The sequence below is a fragment of the Nycticebus coucang genome, chromosome 6, assembly GCF_027406575.1.
Source record: "Nycticebus coucang isolate mNycCou1 chromosome 6, mNycCou1.pri, whole genome shotgun sequence".
Lineage (NCBI taxonomy): Eukaryota > Metazoa > Chordata > Mammalia > Primates > Lorisidae > Nycticebus > Nycticebus coucang.
In genome coordinates this window covers 43537158-43550165 of record NC_069785.1, presented here as the reverse complement: position 1 = coordinate 43550165, position 13008 = coordinate 43537158, and the positions used below count along the sequence as shown (strand labels likewise).

Genomic DNA, 13008 nt, shown 5'->3' with positions numbered 1-13008 from the left:
GTTCAAACCCAGCCCGGGCCAGCTAAAAATAACAATGACAACTGCAACAACAACAACAAAATAGCCGGACGTTGTGGCAGGCACCTGTAATCCCAGCTACTTGGGAAGCTGAGGGAAGACAATTGCTTAAGCTCAAGAGTTTGAGGTTGCTGTGAGCTGTGACGCCATAGCACTCTAGCCAAGGTTGATGTAGTGAGACTGTCTCAAAAAAAAAAAAAAAAAAAAACATTGCCTGGGCCCTACCCTACCACTAGAGTTTCTGATTCAGTACATCTGGGATGAAGCCCAAGAATCTACATTTCTAACAAGTTTCTAGGTGATACTGATGCTGTTGTCCACAACTAATCACAATCTGAGAAGTAGCAGCCTACAGGGCCCTTGAAAAGTAAATTCAGTGACCTCAGTGCAGTATCATCATAGTTAATTACGGCATGGATACCATAGTTTTTACAAAAGTCACTGTTGCATCTATACCTTGTATTATACACAGACTTTACCAATAGCTACTATAACTTATTTTTTCAAGTGTTTTATATTAAATGTAGGTCTCAGCCTTTCAAATTAGTTGTGTTGAGCAAAAGATTTAGGACCCAAGAACAAAACCACCTGAAGGCTGAGTAGCCTTCTCTGTTAGGGGGTAGTTTACAGAGCACCTTTCCCATCCCCAGGCGGTGGAGAAAACCCTCAGCTCAGTTGTGGCTTTGCTAAATCACCTGTTGACTAGAGATGCTAGTACTAGCATCAGACCCTTTGACATCTAGTCCAGTCCTTTACCCCATCACAATAAGAAGTTGTTTACAGGTGTAACAGTCAATGCAACTGTATGAAGCCAACTAAGATCCATGTTTCTGAGAGTATCAGGGAGATTCAGCCTTGTAGTCATAAAGACACTGAAAGACGGGCGGCGCCTGTGGCTCAGTCGGTAGGGCGCCGGCCCCATATACCAAGGGTGGCGGGTTCAAACCCGGCCCCAGCCAAACTGCAACCAAAAAATAGCCGGGCGTCGTGACGGGCGCCTGTAGTCCCAGCTACTCGGGAGGCTGAGGCAAGAGAATCGCTTAAGTCCAGCAGTAGGAGGTTGCTGTGAGCTGTGAGGCTACGGCACTCTACTGAGGGCCATAAAGTGAGACTCTGTCTCTACAAAAAAAAAAAAAAGACACTGAAAGACACATAATGGCAAGTAACAAGCCCTTCTCTGGAGCAGATTAAAGAGTACTTCCCACAACTCTGATATGATCACATCAGTACACCCACCGTTAGGAGAACCAAGGCCACCAGCAATGCAGTGCACACTCCACTGCTCCTGTCCTAAGGAATGTGGAAGTCCGTACCTGATGTCTGGAATGGGGCCCTTCATCTCCCACCCCAGTCTCCAGGGCAGCTTGGGCACACTCAAGAGCTGGAGATGCGAGCAGCTGCCGGTGGGCTCCGCAAGGATCCTCCCGGAAGCGTGAGGACCTCGCTGCCTGCACGCCCCGCCCTTTCCTCCTTCAGCATCCTGGGGTCTGAGGTGGGCGTGGCCAGAGCGTCTTTGGTTCCCAGGGGTGTCTCGCCGTTGGACACTCGTAAAAGCCTGGGGCGCAACGGCTAGTTGGGAGCTGTCAACTTCGGGTGCGGCGGACCAAACGGGCGATGGGCCGCTTGGGCCGGCTGCTGCTGTGGTTTGGAGCCGCGGATAAGTGCCGTCTGGCAATCAGGAAACGGCCCAGCCAGAGGCATCTTCCTAAGCTTGGGGATGGCGGTCGCGACAGGCCATGTGTCAGTGGCTCCTCCAGAGGCCTGGAACACTCGTAGCCGAAGTTCTCCAGTCCGTACTTCTGGAGTGCGGGCGGAAAGCGCGAATCCGAGAACCCGCATCGCGAGCTTGAGAAGTGGGGTCTCAGCACTGCCTGGGGGTAAGGCCACCAATCTAAGTGCTGGGAAGGATGGGGTGTCCTGCAGAACCGACCGAGTTCAGAGCGTCAAGGTCTCCGGAAGAAAAACTGGTAGACGAGTCTTCAGATACTGAAGTTGGGTTGTGGCCGGCATCCAGGTGCGAGCGAGCGCCGCTGGGCGGGGTCGGAGGTGGGGCGCCAGCAGCCCGGGTTCTCTCTGAATCGCTTTACCTCTTCATCTGCTATCCCGCCTCCCCTTTAACATTATGCTCCCTGTCGCTACATTGCTGGCTCCCTGTCACCTTTCAGGCGCCGTTCTCTGCACCAGCTCAGAGTCCCAGGTGCCTTTTCCATTATCCTCGCCTCTGCCAACCCCCGGCTCCCGGGACCCCAAAGTCACCGCCCTCCCTTTAAATCCCTCAGGTGAGTTCCCTTCTCTTCCGCGCCCCAAGCCCAGACCCCTCGGCTCGGCCAGGGCCTCGACGATCCTTTTCTCCCTCCTTGCTCCCAGGCACCGAGGGATCTTGGCAGTTCTCCACCTGTCGGGCCAGTGGCCGGCGCGGGCCCACATAAGCACCATGTAAGGGGGCGTACGCGGGGAGCGGCGTGGTGGAGACTGTGGGGACCGCCGGGCCGTTGAGAGGCGTGCAGCTGTGGCAGGTGCCAGGCCCGGGCCAGTACCTGTAAGTGCCGGGTGGGCTAGGGGTGGGCAGTGACCTGCTATTCTGCAGGTCCAATGTAAGGAGAACCAAGGCCACGTGCACGCCGCACCGTCTTGCGTTTTAGGGCTTTCCGCAGCGACGTCCAACCAGGACGACCTCGAGTGTCCCTCCTTCCAGCGGGCCCAGAGGAAGTGTGGCTGTTATAGCCGCCGATTAGCCTGTACCCGAGACCCCTAACAAACGGCAGCGCTAGGGGGTGGCTTGAGTCTCTCTCATCTCCACGAACAGTCCTAAAATAAGTCTAAAGTTTAATTCTGTGGTGTTCAAACCTAGTCTCATCCCTTCAAAGTCGATTAAGTCTCTCAGATAAAAAATTCTGGAGCCGCCTCCGTCGCCAACCTCTGCCTGGAGCAGCTGGCTTGAGGAGCAAGGGCGGGGACTCAACGCCCGCGTCCCACAAGATCTCAGCCTACGGAGCTGCGGGCGGCAAAGGCGCCAAAAACCACCTGTTGAGGGCGCATGGCGTTTTCGTCTCGGCGATCTTCTCCCTTGGTGGTGGGGAGCCGCTTTACATCCTCGTAGGGCAGCAGGGAGAGGACGCCTGTCCTGGAGTAAGTGGAGCCAGTGGGAAGGGGTATGGCGTTCCTTCTCGCTGCTCGGACACGGGTACTGCGAAGGGAGGGTCCCGGGCTCTGCCCATTCTTACCCCTAGTGCCAGCAGGGTAGCCCGGAGAGCCAACTCGTCTGCCTCAGAGAGTCTCCAGCCGCTGACTAGCACGCGGCGATGGATGGGACCCAATCGGTCTCGAAGTCGCGGCGATGGGCTGGAAGTGGCGGGGGTGGTGGAGCCGCCACCTACGTCTTGCGGGTACGTGCTCCCTTGGCGCTGTTCGCCTAACCTCCTCCAGCGCTCGGCGTTGGGGTTCCAATCCTCTTCCCAGAGGTGCGCGCGCACGCTTGGTATGTATGTCCCTTGGTGTCTGTTCCTCTATTCCCGAACTGGGCTGGGAGCCCCAGCCCTCTTGGGGACCCCCGTGGCGGGAGCCATCCCAGAATGCCAGTGTCCTCCCTCTGTGCTGGAGGGCGCTCCCGTGAACATGCCGCTGGCCCCATAGCTGCGCGCTGGCGAGCTGGAGCCACTGCTGGTGGCAGCCGGAGGCGGCGGTTGAGCCTACCTGAGGCAGCAGAGCCGAGGCTGGGCTCAGGCCGTCCCTGAGAAACTGGAGAACCGCTCAGCGGCGCCCGGGAGCGACGGGAGAGGCGGAGCGGCCGGTGAGGGCATCCGGCCGCGAGGAGAGGCGGGTATGCTACCCATCTGGCCTACTGTCGCTTTGCAGGTGGAGGGGGCGGCTGGACGTCGCAGGCCCTCTCCGCGGAGGGCGGCCGGAGCTGTGCAGAGGCCTAGGCTACACTTGGCTGGGCCGCGGCTGGTGGCTTTGGAGGCGGCGGAGGGGCCTGCAGTGCTGGTGGAGGCGGCGGCGGCTACCGGGGTAGGTGCACCCTTGGGGAGGGCATCCGGGCGTCTCCGAGGGTGAAGTGAGGTTAGAACCTTAAAACTGGCCAGAGCCTAGAGCAGGGCTGAGTGGGAAAGATGTTAAGCTGCTTCAGGCCAGAGCAAAAATTCTTAGAAAAGGAGGTCAAATAAATTGCGAATCACACCTGCAGACAGGAGTCCCTAGATTTTCATTTAAATCCAGAGTCTTTTCCCATCAGACAGGTGCTTTCCCTGGTCTGTTGCTGTCAGCTGGAAGGCACAAAGGCAGGATTGGTTTAAGTCAGTAGTTCTCAAAGGGTGGCCCTGTAATGTGGAACCTCAGCACCACCTGAAGTGTTAGTAATGCATCTTCTCTCTGGTCGCAGTGGCTCAAGGCCTGTAATCCTAGCACTCGGAGAGGCCAGTGAATTGCTTGAGTTGGAGATCAGCCTGAGCAAGAGGGAGACCTTGACTACAAACAATAGAAAAACTAACCAGGTGTCAGTCACGGCAGGTGCCTGTAATTCCAGCTACTGGGAAGACTGAGGCAGGAGGATCTCTTGAGCCCAAGAGTTTGAGGTTGCTGTGAGCTATGACACTATGGCACTCCACCCAGGGCAACAGAGAAAATCTGTTTCAAAAAATTAAAAAAAGTGTACACATACTCTTCTTGGGACAGAGGATACAAAATTTCAGTTAGGAGAAATAACTTTCAGAGCTCTATTACAAAACATGGTGCTATAGTTAATAATAATGTATTCTTAGCCAGCCTTGGTGGCCCAGGCTTCTAGTCCCAGCTACTGGTGGGGATGCTAAGGCAGGTGGCTCTCTTGAGCTCATGAGGCTCTTTTGTGCCCCTGCTCTCCAGCCTGAGTGACAGAGCTAGACTTCATCCCTTTTAAAAATAAAAAAAATTGGGCAGCGCCTGTGGCTCAGCGAGTAGGGCGCCAGCCCCATATACTAAGGGGGGTGGGTTCAAACCTGGCCCTGGCCAAACTGCAACAAAAAAATAGCTGGGTATTGTGGCGGGCGCCTATATTACCAGCTACTCGGTAGACTGAGGCAAGAGAATTGCCTAAGCCTAAGAGCTGTAGGTTGCTGTGAGCTGTGATGCCATAGCACTCTACCGATGGCGACAAACTGAGACTCTATCTCTAAATAAATAAATAATTCTTAAAAATTGCTAAGATTTTTAGATTTTAGATGTTCTCATCACAAAAAATGATAAATTTGCGAGTTAGTGCATATGATGATTGGCTCGAATTAGCAAATCGCACAATGTATACATATTTCAAAACGTTGTACATAATATATACAATTTTTTATTTTATTTTATTTTTTTGGTAGAGACAGAGTCTCACTGTACCGCCCTCGGGTAGAGTGCCATGGCATCACACGGCTCACAGCAACCTCTAACTCTTGGGCTTACACGATTCTCTTGCCTCAGTCTCCCGAGCAGCTGGGACTACAGGCGCCCACCACAACACCCGGCTATTTTTTTGTTGTTGTTGCAGTTTGGCCGGGGCTGGGTTTGAACCTGCCACCCTCGGCATGTGGGGCCGGCACCCTACTCACTGAGCCACAGGTGCCGCCCCAATTTTTTGTTTTTTAATTAAAAATAAATGCAAATTCTCAGCCCCTCTCTAACCTACTGAATCAGAAACTCTAGGGAAGAGTCCCAAAGTGTTTAATCAGTCCTCTAGGGAATGATTCTAATGCACTTCAGTTTAGAAACCACTAGTATAAAGAAACAGAGGCTTTGTATCTGGGCTATACTGTTTATAAATACTTTACACACACAACTACATTCTCACAGAAATGGAATGTGTGGGTTGAGCCTCTCCCATTTTATAGCTGAGAATATGGGATGGGAGGGGCTCAAACAGACAGGAGGTATCCCAGCTAGCCAGAGCCAGGCCTTCAGGTTCTAGCTGATTACTCCCTCCCCACCTCTCTAGCCTTTGAGCACCTGCTTATGAACAGAAACACTTGCATCAGAATGCTAGTGTAGAGAAGGCCACACTGGGATTTCAACTGGGAGATGCCAGCTCCCCAGAAGTGAGGCAGCTGTGTGCTCCTTACTCCTCTTTTAGCCTCTGTCCCCCACACCTTCTCCTATTGTTCTTCCCCCCCACTTCCTCACTTTTGTAGTCAAACCCACCATCACTCACATTTTCAAGAGGTGATGCCTCAGACTGACAACCTCTGGGCTGATGGGGAAGATGGGGTATCCTTCATATACCCCAGCAGTGAACTCTACCTGCAACCTCTGGCATGTATTGACCCCAGCCTCATCTCTTAACCAAGCCAAGCCTTTTCCCCAATCCCTGAACCCACTCATGTAAGAGCTACCAGCTCTACACTGGAAACCATCTACTTTTTGCATAGCACAGGATCATTTGAGAAGTGGGCTATCAGTGTGATACCATCATTACACTGGGGGATTCTGGATTCCCTTGCTATAAATTCTCTTCAAATACCTGGGAACTTGGGCCAGACACGGTGATTCACATCTGTATCCTAGCACTCTGAGAGGCCAAGGAGGGTGGATTGCCTGAGCTCAGGAGTTGGAGACCAGCCTGAGCAAGAGCAAGACCTCCTCTCTAAAAATAGCCAGACATGGGTGGCACCTGTGGCTCAGTGAGTAGGGCGCCGGAACTATGTACCAAGGGTGGCGGGTTCAAACCTGGCCCCAGCCAACCTGCAACAAAAAATAGCTGGGCGTTGTGGTGGGTACCTGTGGTCCCAGCTGATTGGGAGGCTGAGGCAAGAGAATTGCCTAAGCCCAAGAGCTGGAGGTTGCTGTGAGCTATGATACCACGGCACTACTGAGGGCGACAAAATAAGACTCTAAAAAAAAATAAAAGAATAGTCAGACATTGTAGCAGGCTTCTGTAGTCCCAGCTACTTGGGAGGCTGAGGCAAGAGAATTGCTTGAGCACAAGAGTTTGAGGTTGCTGTGAGCTATGATGTCTTGGCACTCTACCTAGGACGATGAAGTGAGACTCTGTCTCAAAAAAAGGCAGAGCCTGCCACATACACTGAGGCTGGCAGGTTCAAACTCAGCCTAGGCCTGCTAAACAACAGTGACAACTGCAACAAAAATTAGCTGGGTTTGTGGCAGGCGCCTGTAGTCCCAGCTACTCTGGAGGCAGAGACAAGAGAATTGCTCAAGGCTCGGCACCTGTAGCTCAGCAGCTAGGGCGCCAGCCACGTACACTGGAGCTGGTGGGTTGGAATCTAGCTTGGGCCTGCCAAACAACAGTGACAACCAAAAAATGGCTGGGCACTGTGGCAGGCGCCTGTAGTCCCAGTTACTTGGGAGGCTGAGGCAGGAGAATTGCTTGGGCCCAGGAGTTTGAGGTTGCTGTGAGCTGTGACACCATGGCACTCGACCCAGGGTGACATACTCAGATTCTGCCTCAAAAAAAAAACAAAAGGAATCGCTTAAGTTTTTTTTTTTTTTTTTTTTGGAGACAGAGATGTCCTCAGTAGAGTGCTATGGCATCACAGATCACAGCAACCTCAAACTCTTGGGCTTTAGCAATTCTCTCACCTCAGCCTCCCAAGTAGCTGGGATTACAGGCATCTGCCACAATGCCTAGCTATTTTTTTTTTTATTGCTGTTGTCGTTGTTTAGCTGGCCCAGGCCAGGTTCAAACCCGCCAGCCTCAGTGCATGTGGCAGGCCCTATAACCACTGTGCTATGGGCACCGAGCCAAGCCCAAGAATTTGAGGTTGCTGTGAGCTGCAACACCATGGCACTCTACTAAGGGTGACAAAGTAAGACTGTCTCAGAAAAAAAAAGTGGGATCTTAAGGTTCCCAGAAGAGAGCAGGCAAGCTTACAGAAGGCTCAAGCTCTCTCACCCACCTTGCATGCCTGACACTGATCTTTGCTCTGAAGTCTTGCATTACACTCGTAATCCTAGCACTTCAGGTAGCGGAGGGAGGCAGATTGCTTGAACTCAGGAATTCAAGACCAGCCTGAGCAAGAGCAAGGCCTCATCTCCACTGAAAATAGAAAAACCAGCCAGGCATTTTGGCAGGCACCTGTAGTCCCAGCCACTCAGGAGGCTGAGCCAGGAGGATCTTCTGCACCCAAGAGTTTGAGGTTGCTGTGAGCTATGATGCCTTGGCACTCTACCCAGGATGATGGAATGAGACTCTGTCTCACTAAATAAATAAAATAGTCTTGGGCTAGAATTAACCACATAGCTGGAAAAGGCATGCATATCCCACCCAAAAATCCAACCCCATTGCCCATATTCCCCACACCTCACCCCACCATATCAGTTTTTTTACTGTCAGTCACAGCCATGGAGAGGTAGAGATCTGAAGGTATTTCAACTCTAGTCATTGCCCTTTGAGAGAGTGCCAGTGGCAGGCTGAGCTCCAGTTGGCTGAATGCCTGTGGCCTGAGGGCATGGAGCTAGCTGTGGATAACATCACCTGCATGGGTATGTCCTACCTTTGCCCAAGGTCTTGACTCCTGGGATCACAGGCTGGGAAGGGCAGTAGGACAATTGGAAAGATGGTTTATAGACCTTCTGTGTACCTGGTACTGTTTGGTACTGGGCAGGGTTTAGAGACCCATCAGTGCAAACTTTGCCCCCCAGGGGCATGTAGTCCAGTGCGGGAGGTGAGATGGATATTTAAATATGGCAATATAGATTTATATCTCAAGTGACAATTGCCATGAGGGGTAAAACATGTTTTACAAGTTCTCAAAAGGGAGATGTTGCTTCTATCTGGGATAATTGGGGAAGGCATCATGGAAAAGTTAACACTTGAGCTGAGTCTTGAAGCAATGGGTAAAACTTGAGGGTAAAGGGACAGAGAACACCTTCCCACTGCAGGTGTCTCTCTCCCTAGACCTGCCCACCTCCCCAGGCCCTCTGGTTCTAATGGTGGCTGTGGTGGTGACCTCGGCACTGAACCTCCTTATGGTGTGTGGAGTCCTGATTCTGAGTATGGAGCATGGAGCAGATGTGGCAGATTCAAGGCTACCTCCTCTCCACTGAGCTGTGGGGTCCTGGGGCACACATGGCTGACTTCAAGATCTCTACCACCAGGAGAGCTGTGGTAGACTCCTTTGGGGTTCTAAGGAAGCAGGTAGGGAGGTCTGGAGAAAACATTCACCTTAATGGGGATCTGTAGAGGTGTCCTGGGCAGGGGGAGGGCGAGTAGACCTGATGGGAAGGTAGAGTATATGCCTTTGCTTCTCCTATCCCCAGCAAACCAGAAGTGGCAGTGTCTGTGGGGAATGAAGCAGCCAGGCCCTGAGCTTGAGCTAAGCAAGCGTTGAACCTTTGCCATCAGGACAGCTGCCAACACCCATTAATGCAAGGTGGGGTTGCCCTAGCTCAGTCCTGGCCTCTGCCCCCAGGGCTCACGGAGGTTTCCCCAGCTAATGTCACTTTGCTGAGGTGAGTCCTCTACTTCCCTCTAACAACCTGTACACTCTGATCCACATCTCTGATCCTGCTCCCTGCTGTAGTAAATTATGGATCCCAGAGAAACTCTGGCCCAAACTTCAGGGAATGGAGGCCCAAAGAAGCTCCAAATGGGGAAATAATTTGCTCAAGTTCAGCTCTCAGCCTCAATTCTGGAATGGTAGGGACTTAAGACTATTTTAGAGCCCAAGAGAGACCCCTTGCCTCCTATGGTGTGTGCTAGGACTTAAGGCCTCATCACAGTCTTCCCCCCCAACTCTGACCCCACATCTGCCCTCTTTTGCCCTGGCTCTGTGCGAGTCCATGTTACCCTTGCAGGGTTTCCACCATGCCAGGATGCAGAGAGAGCTCACATGGGGTCAGCCAGAGGCATGGGGATGTGGAGGAGCAGGGCACAGAAAGGGGGTACTAGGACTCTAGGACCCTTCTCCAGGCCAGCCAACCACTCACTTCCAACCTGTCTTCCTGCAGAGCTCTGGGCCACGGTGCCTTTGGGGAGGTGTATGAGGGACTGGTAATTGGCCTTCCTGGGGATTCCAGACCACTACAGGTAGTTATTAAGGTGAGAGGGAGTGAGTCTTCCGGCTGGGGCAGGAAAGCAGGGCACCATGGGAAGGGAGAGCAATTACTAGAGCTAGGGTTAACCCACCCTTCTAAAGTGTCCAGGGGAATTCAGTATCTCTGTGCTCTTCCTCTGCCCGCCCCAGACTGCCAGAACTCTGTTCTCCTCAAGACGAGCTGGACTTCCTCATAGAGGCACTCATCATCAGGTAGACCTGGGGCGGGGGGCAGGGCTGGAAGGTGGGAGGGAGAAGCCAGAACTGCTTACGGGAACAGCCTTTCTTCATCCTGGGGTTGAGAGGTGGCAAGTCTGGTGACACAGAGGTCCTCTCCAGTTTTATGGAACCTAGAACATGGTTTCTATCTCCCTGCTGGTGGTGGGGTATGTTCACCACCCCACTCAGCAAGTTTAGCCATAAGAACATCATGCAGTGTGTGGGGCTCAGCCTCCAGGCTGCCTCCCGCTTCATTCTGCTGGAGTTGATGTCTGGAGGGGACATGAAGAGTTTCCTGAGACATAGTCGGTCACACCTGGTGAGATCCTTCTTTCAGTCCTCCAAAGATCCTGCCCATGTGTCCTACATGGACTGACACACCTTCTGCCTGACCCAGGACCAGCCATCAGCTCTAGTCATGCAGGACCTGCTGGAACTGACCCAGGACATAGCCCAGGGCTACCACTACCTGGAGGAAAATCACTTCATCCACAGGTTGGGAGCAGTCCTGGCTCAGGGGATCCCCAGCCCCACTGCCTCCCCCTCCTTGTTCCTTTTAAGGAAATAGATCAGGAAGGGCCAAATCTTTTATGTTCTGGGAGTGATATTTTTGCCAAACTCTGCAGGGACATTGCTGCCCGGAATTGCCTGCTGAGCTGCACTGGGCCCAGCCGAGTGGCCAAGACTGGGGACTTTGGAATGGCAAGAGCTATCTACCAGTGCAAGGCTTGGGGAGCTGGGAAGGCTATTGGTCCAAGAGGGTTTACAACTCATCACTCCTCCCTTCTGTAGGGCCAGTTATTACCACAAGGGGAACGGGGCCTTGCTCCTGGTCAAGTGGATGCCCTCAGAAGCCTTCCTGGAGGGCATCTTCACATCTAAGACAGACCCCTGGTGATAACACACCCTTCCTTATCCTCCTGTCCTCTGTTTTGAAGCTAATCTCTTTCTTTTTTTTTTTTTTTTTTGTAGAGACAGAGTCTCACTTTATGGCCCTCGGTAGAGTGCCGTGGCGTCACACAGCTCACAGCAACCTCCAACTCCTGGGCTTAGGTGATTCTCCTGCCTCAGCCTCCCAAGTAGCTGGGACTACAGGCGCCCGCCACAACGCCCAGCTATTTTTTTGTTGCAGTTTGGCCGGGGCTGGGTTTGAACCCACCACCCTCGGTATATGGGGCCGGCGCCCTGCTCACTGAGCCACAGGCGCCACCCTAAGTTAATCTCTTTCTTTTTTTTTTTTTTGTAGAGACAGAGTCTCACCTTCTCGCCCTTGGTAGAGTGCCATGGCGTCACACAGCTCACAGCAACCTCCACCTCCAGGGCCCAGGCGATTCTCCTGCCTCAGCCTCCTGAGTAGCTGGGACCACAGGCGCCTGCCACAACCCCCGGCTATTTTTTTGTTGCAGTTTGGCGGGGGCCGGGTTTGAACCTGCCACCCTTGGTATATGGGTCTGGCGCCCTACTCACTGAGCCACAGACGCTGCCCTGCTAATCTCTTTCTTTCTGGGCAAACTTGTGGGAGGGAAGGAGAGGGTGTGCCAATGGGTCTCACCTGGTTCTGCTATTTGTGATACAGGTCTTTTGGGGTGCTGCTCTGGGAGATCTTCTCACTGGGCTACATGCCCTACCCTGGGCGCACCAACCAGGAGGTGCTAGACTTCATTGTTTCAGGGAGCTAGATGGATCCTCCTAGGAGATGTCCAGGGCCAGTGTGAGTTTAGAGGGCTGCCCAGGGAGAGAGGTCCTTCATGGCCATGGGTGGGCATGAACTCCTGCCTCCTCCCAGGTACCGCATCATGACCTAGTGTTGGCAGCACCAGCCTGAACCCTGCCCCAGCTTTGCCAGCATTTTGGAGCATCTACAATACTGCCCTCAGGTGTGCTCCCTGACCCACACTGATGATCTTGGTCTTGGGGAGCCATAAAACAACTCCATGGCCCCCTACTCCCTGACTTTCCTCTTATAGGACCCCAATGTGCTGAATTCACCCCTGTCAGTGGAGCTGGGGCCCATCCTGGAGGAGGACAGGCCTTTTGGGCTGGGGAACAGATTTTTGGAGGGCCTCAAATCCCCACAGGAGCTGAGTACAGAGGGCACAAAAAGCTGGGGAGGGAGCCTTCTTGGGCCCTGGCTGTCCTCTGGCCTCAAGCCCCTCAAACCCAAGGGCCTTCAACCTCAGAACCTTTGGAATCCCACCTATGGCTCCTGGGCCCCAGGAGACTCTGAGAGTGAGGAGGACTCAGGCATTGATAGTAGGGATGGCTCCTTTCTCTATTCCTTATCAGGCTTCTAAGTAGCTTGTTATTTTTTTTCTGTTTTGGCCAGGGCTGGGTTTGAACCTGCCACCTCCTGCATGTGGGGCCGGCGCACTACTCCTTTGAGCCACAGGTACCACCCCTAAGTGGCTTGTTATTCCAGTAGCCTCTGTCCCCACTGCAGTCTGCATGTCTGGACCCGTCTCAGGGCTGGCTTGGCAGCACTAGACTTTCCATGCTGGAAACCAACTCCAGGCCTCCTGGTGAAGGGCCAGACCATTTCTAGCCTTTGATCTTTGGGACTAGAACCCCTCCCATTCCCATCCCCAGGCATCCCTAGGGAGTCCTGGCCCTCTGTGAACATCCTTCATCTGAACAGTCCCCAACTTTGCAGATGCTTCCAATAAAAAGCTCTTCTCACATCCTCCAATGATCTAGTGGATATCAGGGACACCAGAACTGAGGAAGAGTGGACCACAGGAGGGAAGGGATGAGGCCTGAGCCATAGAAG

General features: G+C 53.2%; 1 protein-coding gene across 1 annotated transcript; it reads left to right on the top strand.

The window, feature by feature from the left end:
- Nucleotides 1-1293: 1293 nt before the first annotated feature.
- Nucleotides 1294-12931, top strand: LTK (leukocyte receptor tyrosine kinase). Its single transcript, XM_053595907.1, is given in 21 exon segments — nucleotides 1294-1895; nucleotides 2184-2297; nucleotides 2386-2561; nucleotides 2998-3147; nucleotides 3258-3404; nucleotides 3652-3808; nucleotides 3874-4055; nucleotides 6205-6284; nucleotides 8315-8469; nucleotides 8885-8980; nucleotides 9247-9369; nucleotides 9372-9438; nucleotides 9937-10041; nucleotides 10173-10235; nucleotides 10431-10560; nucleotides 10639-10736; nucleotides 10868-10960; nucleotides 11034-11135; nucleotides 11818-11952; nucleotides 12028-12118; nucleotides 12209-12931. Coding segments are annotated over 21 exon segments (2751 nt in total). The 5' UTR covers nucleotides 1294-1735; the 3' UTR covers nucleotides 12536-12931.
- Nucleotides 12932-13008: the final 77 nt, after the last annotated feature.